The sequence below is a fragment of the Conger conger genome, chromosome 8, assembly GCF_963514075.1.
Source record: "Conger conger chromosome 8, fConCon1.1, whole genome shotgun sequence".
Classification (NCBI taxonomy): domain Eukaryota; kingdom Metazoa; phylum Chordata; class Actinopteri; order Anguilliformes; family Congridae; genus Conger; species Conger conger.
In genome coordinates this window covers 48,407,639-48,431,802 of record NC_083767.1, presented here as the reverse complement: position 1 = coordinate 48,431,802, position 24,164 = coordinate 48,407,639, and the positions used below count along the sequence as shown (strand labels likewise).

At 48.3% G+C, this 24,164-nt stretch overlaps 1 protein-coding gene across 12 annotated transcripts in view; it reads left to right on the top strand.

The window, feature by feature from the left end:
* Positions 1 to 22,825, top strand: part of plekha5 (pleckstrin homology domain containing, family A member 5) — a 167,034-nt gene extending 144,209 nt beyond the window's left edge. For 11 of the 12 annotated variants that reach the window (XM_061252987.1, XM_061252984.1, XM_061252982.1 and 8 more), the window contains 13 exons: positions 703 to 783; positions 1,586 to 1,735; positions 4,329 to 4,430; positions 6,742 to 6,853; positions 6,967 to 7,007; positions 8,762 to 8,879; positions 9,484 to 9,599; positions 12,567 to 12,776; positions 14,054 to 14,209; positions 18,051 to 18,184; positions 18,428 to 18,570; positions 19,880 to 19,973; positions 21,672 to 22,825. In XM_061252987.1, the coding sequence (XP_061108971.1) occupies positions 703 to 783; positions 1,586 to 1,735; positions 4,329 to 4,430; positions 6,742 to 6,853; positions 6,967 to 7,007; positions 8,762 to 8,879; positions 9,484 to 9,599; positions 12,567 to 12,776; positions 14,054 to 14,209; positions 18,051 to 18,184; positions 18,428 to 18,570; positions 19,880 to 19,965 (1,449 nt within the window). In that variant the 3' untranslated portion in view covers positions 19,966 to 19,973; positions 21,672 to 22,825. The remainder of the gene's footprint in view (positions 1 to 702; positions 784 to 1,585; positions 1,736 to 4,328; positions 4,431 to 6,741; positions 6,854 to 6,966; positions 7,008 to 8,761; positions 8,880 to 9,483; positions 9,600 to 12,566; positions 12,777 to 14,053; positions 14,210 to 18,050; positions 18,185 to 18,427; positions 18,571 to 19,879; positions 19,974 to 21,671) is intronic. The other variant, XM_061252979.1, reaches the window with a different exon arrangement.
* Positions 22,826 to 24,164: the final 1,339 nt, after the last annotated feature.

Genomic DNA, 24,164 nt, shown 5'->3' with positions numbered 1-24,164 from the left:
GGTCACGTTGGTCCAGTTCGGACGATTTGACAGTTCTGTGACCACATGGGACAGTGGACATTTCTGCGGCTTACCAATTATGCTTTCCAAAGACAGCCCCTTTCCGCAGGGAACAGGACACCAATAACAGCTTGACAGCTGAGATTGTGCAGAGCTATTGTTGCTTTGCTTGAGTATTCAGTTTAACAGTGACCTTACTTGCAAACACAGCACAGAGCGCACTTTATGACCTGCTAACTTAATGGCATGTTTTCGCAATACGTTGCTGGTTTATTTACTTGCTGGCTCATTCACTATAGCCTAGTCAGCTAGCTACAATACTGAGATAGCAGGGAAGCAATCAATGCTACCAATCAAATAACTAGCTGAGAACTTCAATCTGTGATGCAATGACTAAAATAAAAAATTATTGCAGGCCAAAAAAAAAACATGCAAGCACAAAACAGTCTGATTGTTTTGTTGCGGCTGAACTTGTTAAAACATCTTCTTTGGCTGTCCAATCACAAGGCACAGAGCGTAATGGGTGAATGTCTAAGCAGTAGTCTTACCCTTAATTGTGTGGAGACATTGACCTGTGACCTCGGTCCCCAGGCGAAGCTGAGCAGGCTCTGTGAGCAGGACAAGGTGGTAATGGGTGAATGTCTAAGCGGTAGTCTTACCCTTAATCGTGTGGAGACATTGACCTCTGACCTCGGTCCCCAGGCGAAGCTGAGCAGGCTCTGTGAGCAGGACAAGGTGGTCCGGACACAGGAGGACAAGCTGCAGCAGCTCCACAGAGAGAAGGTATCCGGCCCTCGCTGTTACCCTACACAAACTCTGCGGGTCTTCAAGGGCACGGTGTTTCCAATGTAGGACTATCTGCAGTGTTCTCCTCTGTCTTCGCATTAGAAAGGGAATTGGCGGTGGGTTGTTTGTGTGGGTTCACCATTTTTCCTCAGAATACCAGCTTTTTCCACAGGGCTTTCATAGTCAGTGATTAGCACTCAATTAATCTGTTATTTACAGCAGATAAATCGTGGTCCTAAACCCTTATTAAGGAAGGATTCAAGATTCTTGGTGCCTTATTCTTGATGTATCAGAGTTCCTGTGGACTTGTGATGACCTGTCATCCTTAGACTGGGTACTAATAGCACTTACGTTTCTGGCAGAACATGTAATTTGTCTAGGCCACTGTCCCGTTTTCCTCGGGAGCCATTTGGCTTTGTTTTTCCTTGCTTTGTTTTTCCTGAAGTTATATCAGTTATCAGTACTGCCTGTCAGAATTCTGTAGAACTGACCCCAGTATGGCTGTTCCAGTGTAGTAAAGTTTACCTGGGTTATTTGTTTTGGGATGTTGGATGAAGCAGCATAGTATGGCGATTGTTACATTTTCCGAATAGCAATACGGAGTAGTGGAGGTAGAAGCTGTGTCTGAGCCTCATGGCCTTGGCTGAGACACTGCCATAGGTGTGTTGGTGTTGGTGTTGGTGTTGATGTGCTTGTGATGGTGTTAATGTACTGTGTGGCTGAGACGGCTCTACTGTAAAAGTGTGTGCGCGCACACGGGGGTGTTGGCGCGGCCCTAAAGGTGTCGGTGTGTCCGCAGCACACCCTGGAGACGGCCCTGCTCTCGGCCAGCCAGGAGATCGAGCTGAGCGCCGATAACCCCGCGGCCGTGCAGTGCGTGGTGCAGCAGAGAGACGTGCTGCAGAGCGGCCTACTGAGCACGTGCAGAGAGCTGTCCCGCGTCAACAACGTGAGTCACACAACGCATGTACACAAGGCACGTACATAACGCACGTACACAACGCACGTACATAACGCACGTACACAACGCACGTAAACAACGCACGTACACAACGCATCCATACACGCACCCACCCACACACACACACACAGACACACACACACACACACACCCTACACAACAACGTGAGTCACACAACGCACGTACACAACGCATGTACACAACGCACGTACACAACGCACGTACACAACACGCGTACACAACACACGTACACAACGCACGTACACAACGCACGTACACAACGCATCCATACACGCACCCACCCACACACACACACACAGACACACACACACACACACACCCTACACAACAACGTGAGTCACACAACGCACGTACACAACGCACGTACACAACGCACGTACACAACGCACGTACACAACACGCGTACACAACACACGTACACAACGCACGTACACAACACACGTACACAACGCATCCATACACGCACCCACCCACACACACACACACCCTACACAACAACGTGAGTCACACAACGCACGTACACAACACACGTACATAACGCATCCATACATGCACCCACACACACACACACACCCTACACAACAACGTGAGTCACACAACGCACGTACACAACACACGTACACAACGCACGTACACAACACACGTACACAACGCATCCATACACGCACCCACCCACACACACACACACCCTACACAACAACGTGAGTCACACAACGCACGTACACAACACACGTACATAACGCATCCATACACGCACCCACCCACACACACACACACACACACACACACACACACACACACACACACACACACACCCTACACAACAACGTGAGTCACACAACGCACGTACACAACACACGTACATAACGCATCCATACACACACACACACACGCACACATAACCTACACAACAACGTGAGTCACACAATACATGTACATAACGCACGTACATAAAGCATCCATACAAGCACATACATAACCCACACAACAACGTGAGTTACACAACGCACGTAAATAACGCACGGACATAACGCATCCATACACGCACACACACACACACACACACACACACATAACCTACACAACAACGTGAGTTACATAACGAAGGTACATAACGTATGCAAGCACGAGCATGTAACGCAAGTTTCTCAGACTTGGACACCTGTCTACGCGCATACTGTACGTAACATACACAACAACGTGAGTGACCTCACACCCAGACACCTGAACACCCATGTACGTAACATACGCAACAACGTGAGTGACCTCACACCCAGACACCTGAACACGCATGTACATAACATACACAACAACGGGAGTGACCTCACACCCAGACACCTGAACACACGTGTACATAACATATGCAACAACGGGAGTTACCTCAGAACACCTGGGCCCTGTTTCACAAGTTAGATGGATAACTCTACCGAGTAAAACCCAGAACCCTCACAAATCTGGAACATCCACTGAAGTAAAAATTAGCGGTTCAGGGTTTTACTCACCGCATTATCCAGCCAACGGCAGCTAAAGTAATCCTCCTCTGTGAAACACCACCAATGAACACGCACATGCATAACAGACACAAGCACACACACGCATCCACACGCTCACAATAACTTACAATCTCTCTCTCTCTCACACACACACACACACACATTCTCAGAAATGCTAATTCCTCTCACTTGACACCCGAGATGAACTTCCTTCCTCACATGGCTGCTGGCATTTGCGGTGAGTGTACGCCGGCCCAGAGGCAGAGCAGTGCTGTTAATGTGAAGCTCTAAAGCCGTGGCAGCAGCTCCGCACACTCAACATCACAAAATGGAGGAAGCAGTATTTTCTCAGGAAATCTTAGCGCGTACCTGGGCCTGAAAACTGATTTTCAACACTTCTCACTTTCATTATTCTGTGAGATTACAGGCGCCGAGCTGAAGAGCGTTTGAAAATGAACCCGTTGTATTTGTTCTCGCTGGCCTCGGGAGCCAATGTACCAGTTTGAGCCCCTCTCGAACGGAGGCTAATCCTGTGAATTAATGCGTCCCCGCGTGTGGCCTGGGGTTAAATGCTGTGGGCTGCCACTGCGCCCACAGTCGGCATCCGTCTAATTCAGACACCTGATGCTGCCGCACTTTCTGTTCGTTTAATACCGAACTCTTCCCGTGTGTCAAGTGCTCTGAACGAGCTTAATTTGACCATATGGAGTCTCAGACTGCATTTCCCCCCAGCATCGGTAAACACTGGCTGCATGTGCTGTAGCATATGCAGATGCCTCCCTTGTCTTATTGCATTACTGAAATCCGTTCGGTGGGCACTACAAGCTTGTGTGTGTGTTTATCTCTCTGTGAACGCTGTGCAACCCCATGGCAGAGCCGGCTGTGTTATTCTTCTACATCCACGGCGATCGTGACCAGCATGTGAATCCTGGTGGCTTTTGGATAACACTTGCCTGGACACCCGCTTGCCATTTCTCTTCTGTGCTCTCGCTCCCACCGTCTTTCTTCATTCTCTCTCTCTTCCTGGAGCCCTCTTCCCATCCATTTTTTCCCCCCTCTGTCCTCAGGAGCTGGACCGGTCCTGGAGGGAGTATGATCGGCTGGAGACTGATGTCACTTTGGCGAAGAACAATCTCCTGGAGCAGCTGGAGGCACTAGGCAGCCCTCAGGTACCTCCCCCCGTCTGTCACTCAAATGCCCACCACACCCCCCTCACTCCAATACCTACCACCCCCCTCAGGAACCTGTTCCCCCTCCCACCAACAGCTACCACTCACTCACCACTCACATCTACCTCCACCTGACTGAAGTACAGTAGCTGCTCATGGCCCATGAATTGGCTGTGGTTCAGTGAGCACACAGTATGCGGCAGCAGTATGTGCGGAGCCCTGAGTGGGCTGTCTCTCGCTCTGCTTCAGCCCAGTGTGTGGTTCTGCTCATCCCCACGAACAGGGCCCAGGAGCAGGAGAACCTCAGTGTATCTCAGTGAAGAATGCAGTGCAGAATTACCTCTGAGACTAACTAAAGGGGCCAGAAGGAGCATAAAGACCGTTTAATCCTGGAGCCTCCATGGCCCGAATGAAACCCAAAGTTTGTGGGGTTACACACAGTTACAGTATGCGTGCCCTTGCAAATAATGCAAATTCAGCATGTGAAGTCATGTCCCGCAGGTGGTTAATAACCTTTTAGCGCTTATTAAAGTCGGGAGAAAAGACGGCGAATGCGGTTAATTAGAGGGGGCAGGTCTTAATGAGAAGCTCTTTTTCTTTGAGGCAACTTTCTAGAATATTCCTGCCGGACCTTTTGGCCGAGATAGGAGTCGCTCTCACCTTTGTCAGGGTCTTCGGGTTTGAAGAGCGCCTCGGCCCTCTGCGGCCTGCACAAAAGACACGGTTGTCATCAAGGAAGAGGGAGGCAATTACCTCTCCCCACCTGAGGGCCCCTCTCCTATAATGGTGTCCACCATTAAAAGGCCTGGCTGTAGTAATAAGCTCCGAGAGGTAGAATTTTAAAGCACACAGCTCCTGACTTCACACCTGAATGAGTCAATTACTCTCGCTCTCTCTTGGCCATCCATTTCTTTGGGATTTTTCTCTTCACCAGCGCTGATAATTAAAAAGCGGGGGGGGGGGAGTGCTGGCTCTTAAATTTCTGCCTGCCTCCTTAGTCCTCCACAGTGAGCTTGATAAGAGTGGGGCGGTTCAGAGGGAGGGGGCTTAATTGGAGAACGCGGTAGACGTGCCCCTTCCTTCCCCCGGGCGTATCCTTACCTGGAGTCACCCTGGCTGTGGAGCAGTGGAGGCGGAGGTTCTGGGGGCCGTCGTGGGCCTGACCCGGTCCCTAGCTCTGCTGCGGGGGGGACAGAACCGCAGGCCACGGAGGTCAGAGCTGTGACCTTTCCTTCCGTGGTTCCTGCAGGAATGAGTCCGTACTCAAGTATTTGTGGATTCTGCGGCTAGCCTCCAGCTTCATCTACGTAGCCTGAAACCCCTTTGTGAAAAAGTACCATACACATATTGTGTATTATAAAATCCATCATTGCCACTGTCTGAGGCATGTTGGAACCGCTGCCACTTTGCCATCATTGGGCCAGATTTGTTATTCAACATTCACACCACTTAATTGAAATATATTCATATTTCGCACTCCTGCTTGATTTCCATGATCTTGTTGCTACTGCAAGAACAGCCTCTTAATCCGCTGTCTAACATTTGATTTGTGTCTTACGCCAAAAAACACACACTGTTGGGCTGAATCTCAGAAAAAACATTATCAATAATGACCCTGCCTTTTAACCACACCCACCCTCCAGCAGAGTGGGCAAGACAAGCAGGCAGACTTAGCTCTTCAGGTTTTAGCTGGAATTTAGCCCTGTCCTTGGCCCTCATTAAGATAAGAAAGGTGAGAAAGCAGGAGGAATGAGGAATGAGTATCATGATGACCTGCTCGTCCTACCTGTGTCTGGCAGCAGAATGGGGACCACAGCTGGTCTGTAGCTGCGTGCACAGACGAGTGACACCGGGCCTCCTGACCTGAGACAGCAGGGTGGGCTGTGTGCAAACAGTAATATCCCCCAAACGGGGACTCCTGAAAGCACACGTGGTCCCTGGGGCCCACAACTATGAGTAATGAATCACTGTGTATGAACTAAAGGACTCAACGGTGTGTGTGTCTCTCTCTGTGTGTCTGTATCTCCGTGTTTGTGTGTGTGTGTGTCTCTCTCTGTGCATCTGTATCTCCGTGTTTGTGTGTGTGTGTGTGTGTGTGTGTGTGTGTCTCTCTGTGCGTCTGTATCTCCGTGTTTGTGTGTGTGTGTGTGTGTGTGTGTGTGTGTGTGTGTGTGTGTGTGTGCCTCTCTGTGCGTCTGTATCTCTGTGTTTGTGTGTTTGTCTGCATGCTGGTGTGTCTGCGTGTCTGTGTGTCTGTGTGTCTGTGTGTCTGTGTGTCTGTGTCTGTGTCTGTGTCTGTGTGTGTATGCAGACGGAGCCCCCCAGTCAGCAGCATGTGCAGATCCAGAAGGAGCTGTGGAGAATACAGGATGTGATGGAGGCCCTGAGCAAGAACAAGCCCCAGCGAAGCACTGACAACATGGGTGAGTGGGCGCAGGCACCTTCATGCGCATTCGTTTGCCGTGTTAATGGTTTCACGCCTAATCTTTTTGAATGCTTCTACAGAAAATGTTTTAACCAAGCTTTTTTATTTCAGGTTTCTTGGGCAATCCTATTTCAAACAAAAATAAGAGTGAGGTGAGTGGTTCTTTCTGTAGTAAATGAAGTGTGATGCTGCACGCACTTAAAATATTTGCACTCTAATTCCCACTCAGTTTTCTCCAGGTCTGTCTCACTGACACACATACCCACACACTTACAAAGAAGTGTGATACTGTGAACACAGCAAGGATTTGGCATGCCATGTTGATTGTGCGTTATGGATTTCTCATTGTCTCCACAAGGCATGAAAAACCAGGTTTTATATTCAAAGAGCTAAATCAACATTCCACTTGTGCACACGCATGCACGCACGCACACACTCTTAGTCACAAGAAAATCGGTAGGTCTCCTCAGTGTGTCCATCTTAGATGTCAGTATTGTGCAGTATTATACACACACACACCTGTAGCATGTTTAGCACTGGGTATCTCTCAGAGTCTGTGTGTGTCTGTGGCCTTCCACAGAAAGCTTTTATGAATGAGCAACCTGAGCCAGATCGCCCAAGGTTTTACCAGACACCATATTTGTTTGTGAGAAGCTAGCACAATTCCTTAACTGTGGATGGATAATTCCCTGCTTTCCTAAATCGATTTCTGGCACGACGCGAGCGCTTATTCGGTCTCTCCGCTCCCACTGTACAGCATCGCTAACGAGTGAGCTGGCAGCGTCCTGCCCTGATGAATCCCGCCTCGCAGCCGGTCTTAGATACAGTTAGAGCCTCGCTCTCCAGCCGTTAATCTCCCTGCCCTTCTACCTTCCTGGAAACGGCGCGGCGAGTCATGGGCCAGCTGTGGGGTTGTGTCCGTAGCGCGTGGCCTTCACCCTGTCTGTGAATCCGTAGGAAGAGGGCCCCGTGCCCCCGCGGCCCCCCCTCCCCCACTCTTACGACGTCGGCGAGCGGCCCCCGGCCGTGCCCCCGCTGCCCTCCCCCGGCGGCGCCCAAACGCACGCGGGCCGCCCGCCCCCGCACCGGCCCGAGGACAGGAAGTCGGGTCAGAGGAACGGCGCGCACAGCGTAAGCCCGCCCTGACCCCTGTGTGTGACTCCTGACGCCATCACCAGCTCCGGCTACGGTTTCCCCCATTTCTTTAATTCATCTTCCGATTTCTTCATTTGAAAAAATATTTACATTCCCGTTCCATTCCCCCCCCCCCCACCCCCGTTCCTCATTCGTAAGAGCCGCTTTTCCACCTGCTTGTCCCCTCCCCCCCTGGAAGTTTGGAGTTTGAGTGACACGCCATCATCGTCATCTCCAGTTTCCTTTTTTCATTTCGTTTTTGATGGACTTTTCTTGGATCTGCTTCTTTTTTCCCGTATTTTCAGTTTCAGCTTAATGCACCATCATTCCATTCATTTACCTCTATTCAGTGGATTGAAGTGCTGTGATTGGTTCTATCTTTTGAATTTTTCTTTCCATTTTCCCATCTACATGAAGAAATCACTTGATGCTATCCGGTGTGCCCTAGTATCCTTGTCAGGCTGAGAATTGGGCTTTCTCTGCTTTGTGCAGATCTGTTAAATGCCCAATTCAGAGAGCTCCCACAAGTGTCCTGTGATTTCTCTGCAACATTACCACCTGCTCCCCACATGCGCATGAGTGTGTGCTGGGACTCACTCGGGTTGTGAGCAAGTGAGGGATCGAGTGAGTGTGTGAGTGAGTGATGTTAGCATGCAAGTTAGCATGGGTGGGCGATTGAGTGAGTGAGCGAGTGTGGTTCAGTGAGTGTGAGTGAGCGTCTGATATGCCCTTGGTCCTTTCCCATTACGTTAAATGCTCTCTGCACCCACAGGGGCCGGACTACAGGCTGTACAAGAGCGAACCTGAGCTCACCACCGTGGCCGAGGTGGACGAGACCAACGGAGAGGATAAGTCAGAGCCAGCCAGCGAGAAGGATCCCTCCGGCAAAGGTACACCCACACCCCCCCGACGGCTGCACTCATAGCCGCGAGGTCACGGGGTCGGATCCCCAGTTGCGGCTCTGTTTGTGCTCCTGAGGGTGAGGCACTTAGCCTGGGTTCGCAGCCGTGTTAATGAAGAGGTGCTGTGTTGCCCGCAGCTGTCCAGGTCAGGGAGTTACACACACACACAGAGCGGGCAGAGCTGATAACACCCGCGGCCTGTGTTTCATTATTAACCGTCCTGCTGGCTCGAGTAAGACTCTCAGAAAGCTGCGAACGCTTGAGAGCTCATTTTGTAACCACAGTTCCTCTCTAGTAACATCAAACAAACTCAAAGAAATGTTTTGTAAATAAACGTTCTGTATTTGAGTAGTGTCGTCTTCCTTCATTAACGCCCTGCTAACCGTAGGCCGTTTGGGTCATGCTGTAGGACCTGATTTAGTACTGGACCCAGGCAGCACTTTCATGTTTTTTTTCCCCCTATAAAATGCGTTGCTTGATATTTTTTTGTTTTATTATTTATTTTACATATTGCAATATCAGTCGGCACTGGCAGCCAAAACAATCAGCTTCCAAGTTAGGCAGAGTGTTGCTGTTTTCCTGTTGTGTGCAGGCATGTCGTATCCTGTTGGGATTGTGCCCCCAAGAACAAAGTCTCCCATGCCAGAGTCGTCCACCATCGCTTCCTACGTCACGCTGAGGAAGACCAAGAAGCCAGAGCCCAGGACGGTAAGCATTCGATTCTTTCTACACTCCAATCCGTTAGCACGTTAGCACGGTTCCTGCTTTGGGTTCTGCTGGTTTGGCTGTCGTGTGCCTGAGAGTGGGGGTCGATCGTAGGGTTTCTCGGTTAAAGAGATTAGCTTGTTAACCGTGAGGATGCACTGACCTGCGCCTACTAGAGGAGGCAAATAACCTTTATACGGCTGGATATTAACTCCTGGAGCAAAAAAGGGAACTGTGTTTAAAACATGAGTTGTTATAAAATATGAGTCAATCTGGTTATGGGCGTCTACCAAGCAATTACGTAACATAACCAATTGGACCTGCTTTCTGTAGTGGCCATCACCACACACTTGGCGCGCTTCGGCCAAAGAGGTAGATATTTATGGGCGTTTATTTGGGTGCTTGGTCCCAGCATGTTTCCCCGTTGCTGTTTACACGGCCTGAAATAAAAATGCCTGCGATAATGAAGTGGCTGGGTTTGTGACTCACATTCTCCAGAACGGCGGAAAATTAAAAGCAGTCCGCAAAGCACAGAAGTGCCTCTCCAATTTAAAACTTCACAAGCGTGTAATTTGGGTCGCGCCGCGTGCCACTTTCCAGAGTCCGGGAGAGGCGTTCTGTATGCGGTGCGGCCCGGCGCGGCTTCCTGCCCGATGCCTGCGGGCGCTGGCGGCCATGTTAGAGCAAGGCTGGCAGCTCAGTGAGGGACATACGCCTTCCCAATTACACTACATTAAGCAAACTGCACATAAAGCAGTCTAAGCGTCTTCATACCGTGCTACGATACATTAACGTCACATCGTCAATGCGCTATAGCCCATAGTGAATTATAGCTTTCAGTTCCCATATTGTGGAAAATGATATTTCCCTTGCCATGTGGATTATAATGGAGTTGAAGGTGTTATAAAAACACTTTGAAATTATAAAAACGCACGGCAACCAAGTAAATCCACACAATCCGTATGAAGAAAATGTGCATTTAAACAAGCTGTTTGGAATTCCGTGAAGTTATGACATCACAACCTTACGCTCATTTGCTTCAGCACAGCCCGCTTTGTAGCTGGAAATCCAAGCAGTCGGCACAGACAACGTTCAGTTACATTACATTACATTATTGGCATTTGGCAGACGTTCTTATCCAGAGCGACGTACAGTTGATTAGACTAAGCAGGAGACAATCCTCCCCTGGAGCAATGCAGGGTTAAGGGCCTTGCTCAAGGGCCCAACGGCTGTGCGGATCTTATTGTGGCTACACTGGGATTAGAACCACCGACCTTGCGGGTCCTTGCGGGTCCCAGTCATTTACCTTAACCACTATGCTACAGGCTGCCGCAGTTAGCCAGCCAAACAGAACCAAGGTTCTTTGATGTCAATGAGCCTTAAAGACACAGTCACTAAAACAGCCTGTTCTTTAGTGTTTGTTTGTAGTTATCGTTTCAGCCTGATCGTTTTTGGTACTTAAAACCACACAAACAGTTCCTTATGGATATCAGAACCTAAAATAAAACACCGGAAAATACACAGCATGGGACTTTTAAACACGCTGAACTGCTTCTAACCTCCCTCATAATGCATGTGGACAGAAGACCACAGCGTGTAACGTGTCCAAAAAGACGTCAATAGGACCGCTCACGCTCTCCGTCCTGGTGGTTTGTGGTCTGAGAAGGTACGCAACGAGCTTCAAATAAGAAAAGGCACATTTCGCAATTTCACAAATACCTCATGGTTTCTGAGCTATGATGTGCTTTGCACTTTCGCACTCGACAAGAATACACGCGCTGCAGAAATGTGTAAAATGAGATTGCAGCTGGAGTACTATGATAGTACTGAGCACTATATGCATTCGTCCAATTTGCATTTATAAGGGATTGACTAAGAACAAATTTGCATTGTAGGCAAATACTTCACATAAGAAACGAACTGCTATTACCAACAGCAGTTGTCTCTGGTTGTACTGTGGTTTGGTCTCTAGGGAGTTAATATCCTCTTCAGGGAGTGTTCCACTTCTTGTTTCTGCTTCTATGCATGCGTCTCTCTGGGCTCATTCCAACCACTCATTTCATCCGTCCTTGTTTCCTCGGTCCTCACCTGACCTCTAACTAGATCAAGGCTGGCCATCTTTAAGGGCATTCCAGCTCGTTAAAGACTGTGAGGGAGCTAGTAGGCTCCGGAAGGATGCTTGAGCAAGGCGACACGAGTGCATAATTTTTGTATTTATTTGAAACGCATGATGTATAAATCATCAAACTGTGGATACACCTCTCCACATCTGCCTTGTCTGTAATTGACACTTGTCAGTCAGTCAGTCTGTGTGTGTGTCTATCTGTCTGTCTGTCTGTCTGTCTGTCGGTCGGTCAGTTGGTCGGTCGGTCGGTCGGTCAGTCTGTCTGTCTCTCTGTCTCTCTGTCTCTCTGTCTCTCTGTCTCTCTGTCTGTCTCTCTGTCTGTCTGTCTATGTCTGTGTGTGTGTGTGTGTGTGTGTGTGTGTGTGTGTGTGTGTATCTGTGTGTGTGTGTGTATCTGTGTGTGTGTGTATCTGTGTGTGTGTGTATCTGTGTGTGTGTGTGTGTGTGTGTGTGTGTGTGTGTATCTGTGTGTGTGTGTATCTGTGTGTGTGTGTATCTGTGTGTGTGTGTATCTGTGTGTGTGTGTGTGTGTGTGTGTGTGTGTGTGTGTGTGTCTGTGTCTGTGTCTGTGTCTGTGTCTGTGTCTGTGTGTGTGTGTGTCTGTGTCTGTGTCTGTGTCTGTGTCTGTGTCTGTGTCTGTGTCTGTGTCTGTGTCTGTGTGTGTGTGTGTGTGTCTGTGTGTGTGTCTGTGTCTGTGTCTGTGTCTGTGTCTGTGTGTGTGCGTGCGTGTCTGTGTGTGTGTGTGTGTGTGTGTGTGTGTGTGTGCGTGTGTGTGTGTGCGTGTGTGTGTCTGTTGGCCCCTGGCCTGTTCCTGCAGTAACGCGTCTCCTGTGCGCCCCCTGCAGGACCGTCCGCGCAGCGCGGTGGATCAGCTGTGCCAGCCGGACGCGGGGCGGCCCAGGATGAGCGTGGAGGAGCAGCTGGAGCGGATCCGCCGGCACCAGCAGGCCTCGCTGCGCGAGAGGAAGAAGGGCCTCAACGTGCTGGGGGCCCAGGAGAACTCGCCCTCCCGCACCCCCTCCTTCTCTAAGGAGAACCCCTTCCGCACTGCGCAGGTCTGTCCTGGGGGGGGACCCCTCATCTCGTGCCTCACGCCCCTCACCTCACACCTCGCGCTGCCCTCTATGGGCACTGTGTTAATACTGCAGGCTGCTGCCCTCTATGGGCACTGTGTTAATACTGCAGGCTGCTGCCCTCTATGGGCACTGTGTTAATACTGCAGGTGTAGTCTCCTGCATCTTGGCCTTGGCTTCTGTGCTCATAGCCTCAGGCATGGTAGGAGTACTTCAGTGAAGCCTGCTCTAGGTTTGCTCCCTACATTTTTTATTGTCAAAACAAATGTTTCTTTTTCCTTTTACCTGTAGTTTTTTTTGCATTCAACTCGGAAGCGTGCCTTTACCTTTTCAACCTGGGACAGGAGCTGTGCTCTGGGCTCATAAAAAGAATATATCACGTATTTCCTGTTTGTATCATCTTTTATCGTCTGGTCCGCGGTGCCGTGGAAAGTGGAGAGTTCATTCCAGCCTCAGCAGCCCCCCCGTGAGCTGGGGGTCCGTGGCACAGCGGAGCGTACCCCGAGCGTTAAATCATTTCATTACCGTTTTCACCTTCACGCGTCTGACGGTCCGATACTGGGGCGCGGGTGATTCAGAGCCCTGTTTAAAAACGCTCCCCTGCGCGTATCCTGCAAGCCTGCGAAACCTGCGTCAGCACTGACTCAGAGCCTTTGTCACGTGGCCCGCTCAACCTTGCATGTGCGTCCCAGCATGCCGACTCAGCCCACAGTCTAAAGAGGTGGAGCGGAAAGGGGTGAACGCGAGTGGGAAGAGTCCTTCTCTGCTTTAGAGTCGGGGCTCTACTGTGCTCTCATTTCAGGAGCATTTGCCCATGAAATTTAATGTGTGCTAAGCGAACTGGAAACACAATTTAGAGGCACCTCTCCTAATTGGGAGGCGTTCGTGTGCTCCTGAATTTTTCAACTTCGGGGCGTGTGTGCTCCTTGGAAAAAAGTATTCAAGCCGTTTAGTTTGACTAAGAAGAGGCACATTAACTCTCACAAAAATATGGGCCAAAATATGGACTGTACAGCAGTTCCTATTTGATGCTGCTGTCTCTATCAAAGGGGGCTTTTGACTTGACCCCATTCTGCAGAGCTGTTGGGCCCTGTTGGGCCTAGCCCTTAACCCCACACTGCCCCAGGGGGGGTGATTGCCTCCTGCTTAGTCCAATCAACTCCTAAGTGGCTTTGGATGAAAGTTTCAGCTGAATGACTACAGTCAGCGGTAGCGAGGGTGCACATTGGCGGTGATGCGTGCGCTGGCTGTTCCAGCAGGGCCGGAAGCGGGAGGAGGTGCTCTCCAGTGACATCCAGGAGCTGGAGGCCTCTCTGCGCGAGCAGGACCTGGTGAAGGAGCAGGAGACCCCCGCGGAGGAGATCGCCCGGCTGAAGGAGGTTGCGCAGCAGGAGAGCTACAGCATGGAGAGAGAGGTGCAAAAGGAGCACACTGCAAATACAGCAGCATACTTGCACAGTGCACGCTGCACATACTCAATATTACACACTACACATACACTGTACTGCACACAGTACACATACATACACACTGTTCTTCACAGTATGTATACTGAAATACTATTTGACTCATACTCGCACACTACACATACATTACGAACATGACTTGCACACTAAACTCGTTACACACATTACAAACATAACTTACACGCTGAACACACCTCACACACTACATTGCAAACATGATTTACTTGAACTGACATACTGTGCACATTCTCATGGAGTCATGGAGCCCAGTCTACACCTAAAGTTAACCGTTCTTAAAAGATGCTTGATGAAACCTAAATAGAGGACAATTTGGGTGTCCTTTGTTTCTATGTACTTAAAGTAATGTAGAAATCTGTTGCATGTCTGCTTGGACATCTTGTACTTCATGAATTTGTCAGTTTTTAGTCTGTAAGAACTTTCCCCCTCCCCTCTACCTCTGTGTACGGGGCGATGTCTCCGGCAGCTCCCTGCAGTCGAGCGGCTTTTATTCCGCGATTAAACGCTGTGAAACATGTCCCGCGCGTAAACCCACTGCCCCTCCTCTCACTGCTCTTAATGCTCTATTTAGCAAAGCTCATCGCATTCTCCCCCCCCCCCCCCCAACTCGCCCTTTAATACACCACTTTCATAAGCACAAATGTGAAAGTGGAAGAAAGTGTTTCTTGAAGAAGAACGTGAGCGTGGTGTGTTGGGGTCTGTGACCGGGGAGAGGGGCTCGGGGCAGTGCTTGCCCCTGCCCAGGCTCCGTGACGGGCGAGGCGAGAGCAGAGTAATAACAACCTCGTACCGCGGTATATACGGCCGCGTGGCGCGCTGCCCGACCGCTCTCCACATCCTCTGCCAGCGCTAAAGTTAGGGCGGCGAGAACGCCGGGAGATCGATATGTAATCATAGTATCGCGCCACGGACCGTGCTCAGTAATTACCCTGCGCATGCCTGTGCTCCCTGGCACACCGTACTTACCTGTGACTTACCGCCTGCCACCGCCGCGGGGAAATGAGACTGTTAGCGAAATAAAGCTAGCACGGGCAGGAGAGTGCAAATATAGACTTTTCACTCCGGCTGAAATTTCAGAGTGAGTCACCACATTGATTTCCAATTAAACATTCTATTACCGACAGTCGACTGTAGCTTTGGGATTTACGCTATTGTAAAAAAGTAAAAAAGACTAGCTGTTCCCGTGGGTAAATTATTCAGATTGCATTCTTTCTTTTTCATTCTTCTTCTTATGAAAAGGAGAGCAGGCGGGCCCGCCCTCCCTTTGTGATTTCGGCTGTATTCAGACAGGTGGAAAGCGGAGAGGATAACAGATAGAGAAGGCATCGCAGCTCAGAAGCCTCCATATGTAAGGGAGGACTCCCATACTGTCAGGCCAGAGAGGCAGCTGTCCTACAGACTGCACTAGACTCCTGTCCCACACACAGCTTGTAATGTAGTGACAGTTAAGGGTTTTTAACAAAGCAATGATCTGGATCAATGTGTCATTACACCCCCAACTGTCACTAACTGTCACTGCGTTACCGGGAACAATCCGTTCCAGTCAATACAACGTGCAAGAATCTATCCGTATCAGTTTGAATCAGAGCAAGAAATCTGAGATATTATTTAAATGTCCATAATCTTATGCCAGTTTGTTCTCTAGCAAGACTGCCAACATCACTCGACCATATCACTTGTGCTAGTGCCCTTTTTTTCTTCTGCTAAACGTGACATCAAAAGTTATTTTTACAGGATTGTGTTAGCTGGATCATATATTGACTGGTTCTTATTATATTGGATTGTCTTTGACCGTGTTATAGTACAATTTGCAATATTGCCAAATATTGACCCATTGCCTCAAGAATCAAAATCGTGTCTTGTAGTGGTGAAGCCTGAGGTTGACACCCCCTAGTTGACAGTTGAAGGTGTCTTTGCCTGTTTATATGACCTTATAACTCTCATTGGTGATCTGAGACATTTACCCAGGCAGTCTATGAGTGAGGATGACGAGGGTGAGGATGGCAGACATTCTCCCCTGGGTTTATCGTCTTGTGTTTTCCATCCATTCACAGTGATGAGCTAGTTGCATACAGTATGGCTTATTTTTGGAATTGTCCCGAATATTTATCTGTGATTGATGTTCTGTTCACCTTTGTATTGGTACAGCCTCATGCTATTATTTCATGGATACCCGGTATCAGCTTTTACAGGATCTAACAGGTGTGTAGCCAAGAACCGTTGGACTATTCAAGAACTGATTCGACATAGCGGTAGATGCAGGAAAATGGGAAACCTTGCTTGGCTGAATGGCTTCCTCCCGCCTTCAAGCGTTTTTAGGGCTTTATTAAATATTCATGCTGACACAGATGAAATAGTGTTTGTGTGGAACTTGATCTTAATCCGCGCACTTCACACTCACTCATAGGCTCCCTCGGGCTCTATCCCCTGAACTCCCAAGGCACTCAGACACTCTTACTTAGGATCTAAATAGGCTGTACTAGCGTGGCCAAGTCATCCGCTGTTGCCAAGCCAAGTTTCTTGCGGTTTGGCTCGGGCAGTAGTGGAAATGATGGTCCAGTCTTCAGAATTTAGGGTAGTATGTGTCCCTTATCTGGCCGTATTCAGAGCGGCCAAACTGGAACCGACCCATTGTTCCACTTCTCTTGGCTAACAGGAGTACACAGCCTGTTCTCTGTGGATATCCAGCTCGTTCTATGCAGCGCTGTCTGACATTTAAGATGTCCATTTATCAGGGATCCTTTCCTCTGGCAAAATATTGTGCCAGAGTACAATTCCTGCCCAGGGACTGATAACTCTAATTTGCTTGTGTGCTTTTTTTTATTTCTTTTGTACTGATGCTTGATGTTTTTGTCTTTGTTATAGTAATTTATTCTGTTCGGTTGGAACCGTGTAGTTTTAGCACTTGTCAAGCAGCCATTTGAGGACTATCTGTTCCAGGGAGTCTCTCTGAGCATAGCGTGTTCCTCTGCAGCACCTTTTATTGGCAGGCAGTCCAGACTGGCTAAAGCTGACCGAGAAATGTGCTCTTCTCATGTCGGTGGGCAGCGGTATGAGTCACTGCCCTGGTTTGGCTCTACATGTATCTTCTGTGGCATTTCCGTATATATTAATTTTCTTTCATTTTTCCTTTCTTTTTTTCAAAATGGATTTTTTTTCCCCCTGTACGGAGCACATTCTCTGATACAGTTAGCCTGATCTATATTTGATGTTAAGGATGTGTTTATGGCCATTTTGAAGCTCCCTGAGACAGTTATGATTAAGTATGTAAATATAAATGTAATTAATGGTCTGTTAGAGAGTGGGCTCTGTCGGAGTGGAGTGGTGCTCGGCTCCAGCAGATCTGGCCTTCATCTGTAAAGCCATTACTCACAGTACCCAGTGCCCGGGTATGACAGTGTAATCCAGCTGTGCCAGGTTCTGCTGCAAGAGCGTCTGTGTCGGAGACCAGAACCCGGCTCATTCTCTCACTCGTTCACCGTCTCCCTCTGTTTCTCACCGGCCGGCGACTCAAAGCGCTTTACAGTGATGAGAGGGAAACTCACTTCAACCTCCACCAATGTGTAGCTCCCTCATGGGTGATGCATGACAGCCATTTTGTGTCAGACGCTTACCGTACATCAGCTGAGGTGAAGAGGACGAGATACACGCCTTCACACCAAAAACCTACTTGAGCTCTCCTCATTCATGCACTTATTGACCATCTCGCTCTAGCTTTTTTTTTTTTTTTCACACAAAACCTGCTTGCGCTCCTCTTTCATTCTCCCGACAGCTGTCTAAGCCAGAGAAGGTTGTCATCCCAGAGCGCTACGTGGAGTTGGAGCCAGAGGAGGCTCTGAGCCCGGAGGAGGAGGCTGACAAGCAGAAGAAAGTGGATCGAATCAAAGCTCTGATTGCCAAAAACAGGTAAACTCACCCAGCTGGTCTGAACAAATCACAGCCCTGATTTACCAAAATCCACAGACTCGCCCTGTGTGTACATGTGTGTGCGTACATGTGTGTGCGTACGTGTGTGCGTACGTGTGTGAGGGCATGTGTACGAGGGCGTGTGAGAGTATGCGTGTGAGAGTGCGTGTGCATGTATATGTACATGTGCGTCGGTGTACATGTATGAATGTATGTTCTGAGCACGTGCACCGTGTGTCCCAGCATGCAGAGCGTGGTCCCCACAGCGGCTCTGAGCCCACAGGGGGACGCAGAAGAGGAGAGCCCGGTCGCCCCGCAGGAGAAGATCATCAACATCTCCTACGAGCTGGCGGCCGAGGCGTCCAAACGCAGCAAGCTGGTGGCGGGTAAGAAGGGCGAGAGAAGGCGAGGGAGGGAGGGAGGGAGGGAGAGAGGGAGGGAGGGAGAGGGAGAGAGAGAGGGAGGGAGAGAGAGGGAGAGGGAGGGAGGGAGAGAGTGAGAGAAGGGGAGGAGGGGAGAACGAAACAGAGAGCTACATCAGCAGGGAGTACAGCATTCAGACTGGAGTCTCTCTATAGTCTGTGCTGTGGTGCTGTGGTACTTAGGGGTGTTTATTTCTAATGGATTGGTAATAAGAGAAAATCTGTTTATTGTTGTATGTATGTATTCTGTATTTCTTGCTTTAGAAAAGAGGCTTATTTGGATAACTAGGATGAAATTTCTGCTTAATAGCAAACTAATATATTCCATTCTTACCTGCTGTGATCAGAAAGCATTTTGGCTTCCTGTGTAAGATTTAGAAGATTTTCTTCCATAAAAAAGCAGAGAAATTGGCATAAGCTCCCCCACATGAATGCGTCATTAACCAGGCTAAGATTCATTTGGCTTTACAGATTTAATTTCCGCTCTTTTATCCCAATAAATCCCATCTTCTCTGAACACTTGGGCAAGCCCACTTTGCTCTCTATCTGGAACCCCCTCCCGACACCCTCAAAATCCCCTGAACACCCCGAAGTTCACCTAATACCCATTCATGTTTTTTTTATCCGGATAGCTAATGTGGAAAGAGCTCCCTTCTCTCCCTCGGAGAGAGTGAATAGGGCAGGAATTCTGCCCCTGAAAACCTGTGCCAGCCTGCCTGCATGTTTGGCGTGCGATCTGCTGCCAAGGCAGCAGTGTAGATGATGTGCGATGTTATGCGAGCCCTGTGTGATTCTGGAGAGTTCAGACACGGACCACCGATTTCCCTCACTCAGCCATCTGCCGCCGAACATTCTGTCTGCTGCATACATCAGAAAACCTGCCCTTCAGTAACTTCCAAGAGTCAATCCAATCCGTTTTTATATGTTTCTTTTTTAAGTGTAAGGTAATTGTGGTAATGGCTAATTTGCTAGCATTAACCTGATCTTAAAGCGTGGGTGTGAATCTCTCACTAAACTGATTTATCGTTAGATTTTTTTCTTCTGTGCTTTGAGAAAAGTGATGTCGCAGAGCCCCGCCCCTAATCGCGCCTCCGTTCCACTCAGTTCCGTTTCAGGCCAATCGGGTCCACAGAGTGCTCCACAGTCCCGCCCCCTGCCCTGCTCTGCCGTACCATTTCTCTGTCTTGTTTGTTGCTGCTTCTGGAATTGTATTGATTTATTCATGTTTGTGTGTGTGTGTGTGTGTTTGTTTGTGTTGCGCTGTTGTTTGCAGTGAACCTGTCCACTCCACCTCAGTCCCCGACCTCCCCATCTCCACCCCCACAGCTCGCAGACGGATCTCACTTCATGTGTGTGTAGTGGCCAGAGTAAGAGCCTCTCTTAAACTCCACTCTTCGCCCTGTCGTCTCCCGAATAGGCCTGCTGCACACGTCAGACCAGCCTCAAACATGCACCAGGTGGCCATGTCAGGTTGTGCCCGTTAAGGGACTGGACTCTTAACCTGAGGTTGCAGGTTCAAATTCCCAAAATGGCGTGCTTCAACCTCGTCAGTTTCAGTGAAAATCCAGTTGTGTGAACTGTAGGCTATGGAAGCCAGCTTAGAGAAGCGCTTCTGCTAAACCAATGTAAGGTGTTAGGTTTTTAGTGCTGAGCAGAAGCATAGTAGTGGAGATCACATTATCGCCTTTTGTTACATTTCGCCTCTTAGCACATCTGCAGTGCAGCATTGAGCCGTTTAACCGCGGGCGCATTTCTAAATGGAATAGCTACATTCCAGCGCCTCTGAAGGCTTTTAAGGAGGATTTACAATCAATACGCCTCTTCTGCTGCCTCCGCAGAACATCACCCACCAGCACGCTCCAGTGGGAAATGGCTTTCTCACTTATGCACAGCGACACGTGGCTAACGAGCCTGCCATTTCACCGTTCCACCACTGTGGTGGGTACCAACTACAGACTGGAAGGAGCACTTTATTACATTTCAGTTATTTAGCTGACGTTTTTATCCAAAGCGACTTACAGTTGATTAGACTAAGCAGGGGATATTCCCCCCTGGAGCAATGTGGGGTCAGGAGCCCAACAGCAGCACTGATTTCATTGTGGCGACACTGGGGCTCGAACCACCAACCTTCCAGGTCCCAGTCATGTGCATTAGCCACTAGGCTACAGGAGAGGACACCCCCTATTTATTTGGCAAAAGGTGATGCTTTATTTGGCAAACAGAGATGATCATCCAGAACTTTAATCCGTCTTTCAACACACAACGGTCAAGGAGTCAAACCTGCAACCTCCTGGTTACAAGCCCGCCCCCTTAACTTTTAACTACAAACCTCCCTGAGTCTATAGTATATCCTTCTCTCTGGGTTTTTGATCTCTTTATTTGCTGGGATCTGCATTTATCACACAGTGGGGCTGTGAGCATAGATCATAACTCCTGTTGAGCAGCAGAGATGCATTTCCACTGCCTCACTGCTGGAGTTCGCTGGAAGCTTAAAGCTGCAGCTAACTTAAACTCTCTAAACGCACTCATCAATATCAGTCAATGGCAAGTTTATGCTATGGTTTTATACTAGTTTTCTCTCTGATAGTTCTGTTAAAAGTGTTATATTTCCAAATGTTTTTTGCCTGTTTTAGGAGGACGATCTTTGATATTTCAAATCTGATTGCTGCATCTGATTACTGGCTTTCAGTGTAACACATTTATGTGCATCTGATGTCAAAGACCCAGCAGAAGGATCTAGAAAGATGTTTCAGGGCATCATTCTGAGATTATGCTCAGATATTCTTCATGTACTGAGGCAATGCTGGGTGACTAACCCTGGTCTCTGAGAGCCATAGGGTCTGTTAGTTTTCATGTCAGCACTTATACATCAGTTGATTCCACAGTTAAATAACCTTTTGCCAAGTTTCTTGGGTCCATTTGGGTAAATGGTTGTTGATGTTTATGGGGCAAACAAAAACCAGCCGACCTCGTGGCTCTCCTCAAACGTTGTCCGCCCCTAACCGTAAACATGACCCTACCCGACCCCTGCGCTCACATTGTTGCCGTCTGCTCCACACCCGCAGCCCAAGCCCTGGCCTCGGTGAAGACCTACACCTGAGGAGGGGTGGGGACGGAGACGCATGACGCGGGTCTCCTGCGCAGGCGCCCGGGACTGGCTGCGCAGACGGCGAGCGCGCAGCGGTGCACTGTGGGATACACACTCTGGACCCAAGCTCCGCCACCCTCATGCCTCAAACTGTGACATCACTTCCTCCACGCCATGAGACAACAGAGGACACTAGTTATTTCTTCATATTATTGAAATTGTTATCACAATTGATGATGATATTATTATTATTATTATTAGTTTCTTTCATTCTTTGGACGTGGGCCTTGGTGAGAAGCCTCAGGTGCCCGTGAGTTTAACACGCTTGTGAAGAATGAAGGCTGTACAGGTGTACATACAAGCACCAGAGTGGACCTTCACCCCCCGCGGAGACCTTTGAGGCACCCAAAAACACACACCCACCCACATGCGTACGCAGAGAGACACAAGCAGTTTTATAGTAACCATTCAGGAGCACAGATATTCTGCCTGGGATTTCTTAGTCTTGCTGCTTATTTTAGTTCAGTCAGTGTTTTCCTTCTTTTTTTTTTTTTAAACAAATAAATTTTCGTTCTGATTTTACTGCTCACCTTTTACATTACACTTCTCGTTTTTAGCAATTCAGTGTACAAACCATATTTGTTTTTATATGAAAAAAATATAAATATATAGTTGATTTCTAATTCAATAAGGTGCCACTTTATTGCTGCAGATGGACAGATTTGTAATATTTTTTGGGTTGTAATTATTTATACGTCGGGTCGTCTGCAGTTCCTGCCGCACTGTTGCCGACACACACATGAATGTTCTGGCTTTAAATCTGCTTCTATATTTTGTTTTCTATTGCTGAGATCTATTTAAAAAGAGAAGATAAGGTTTGGTTCTGTTTGTTGGCTGGTTTGGAGGCTTGGAGAAGAGTAGCACATGTATAAAGCAATAAGCAGGTTTTGTTAATCCAGGACTGTGGTTTAGTGTACAAATGTAATTACAAAGAGTTCATTGTGTATATACTGTATACCATACAATGAGCAGAGCTGATATAACTATAAGATGCTACTTATTAGAGTTAATATGCAAAATGTTCATATCTCATCTGTTTTATATCATGTTAAATAAATGTTGATGTTCTTACTCTGCTGTTGTGAAGTTATTTTTGTGTCCAAGAGCTTAAGGTCACATACAGTCAATGTTTGTGTTTATCTCTCCTCTTGTTGTGTCTGGTTGTCCCCTGTCCTTTGGCTGAGGTCAAGCCCGCTGAGACCACAGTATCTGTCTTTACCGTAGCCTTTGGAAGACTGAGATTTGAACTGCCGTGCTGTTCCTTCACATCCCAACGCAAACTACTATGAAGGAAAATAGATATGCCAAGGTGACATGACAACAGTGCACCTTGCATACACACTATGTGGGCGAAAAACTATGTTTTTATGTCTGATCTTGTGAGGGGTTGTACTGTGTGTCCTTTTATTAAAGTTTCTCAGCACGCTTTCCCAACCGACAGCTACACAGGTGCTGTTTGTGTGCGTAGGCGATGGAGAATTGTCCTTGCACTTGATAAAAAGCAGGATGCACTAATTGGGTGGGGGGGAGGGAATGGCGATATGGAGCACTGATACACACTGGACAGGCTCCCACAGTTATCTCCATAATGGCCTGGTTTCCCTGAGCACTTTTTCTCCATAGTAGCATGGTTTCTCTAATTGAGCTGGTTTCCCAGTTTCTTTCAGTTTATCGGGATGGCCCGATAGTCATACCCTTTAAGGTGTAAGTTTTAGTTTTTCCTAAAAAACTACTCTTCAAGGAGATAATATGCACAGGGAGCCAGTCTGCCAAATGGCATTAGACTGCAGCAAAGCCACTGTGCCGTGCAAAAACCCAGAAATCTTACGTCTTTCAGTACTTGTATTGACACTTAAAATCCTATTTCTTTTACTTTTTTGCTAAACAAGACAAAATATTGCCAATGAGGTAAGACTGCCAGTGGAATAAGAACATTTTACTTGTCAAGCAAACAGCAACTTGGAACAGGCTCTTCTACTTGAGGAAAAAAAGGGAAGACCAAAAATGTTTTGCAGTGATGCTTACTTTAGCAGAGGTGTGGTAATTGCACTGTGTTACATAAATGGCAATTGAGTGTGTCTGTTGAGTGTGTCAGTAGCAGTGTTGCTTCTCTGCAGGGCTGTGGAGTGTGTCAGTAGCAGTGTGGTTTCTCTCTGCAGTGCTGTTGAGTGTCAGTAACAGTGTGGTTTCTCTGCAGTGCTGTTGAGCGTCAGTAGCAGTGTGGTTTCTCAGCACTGCTGAGTGTGTCAGTAGCAGTGTGGTTTCTCTGCACTGCTGTTGAGCGTCTGTAGTAGTGTGGTTTCTCTGCAGTATTGTTTAGTGTCAGTAGCAGTGGTTTCTCTCCGCAGTATTGTTGAGTTCTGTAGCAGTGTGGTTTCTCTCTGCAGTGCTGTTGAGCGTCAGTAGCAGT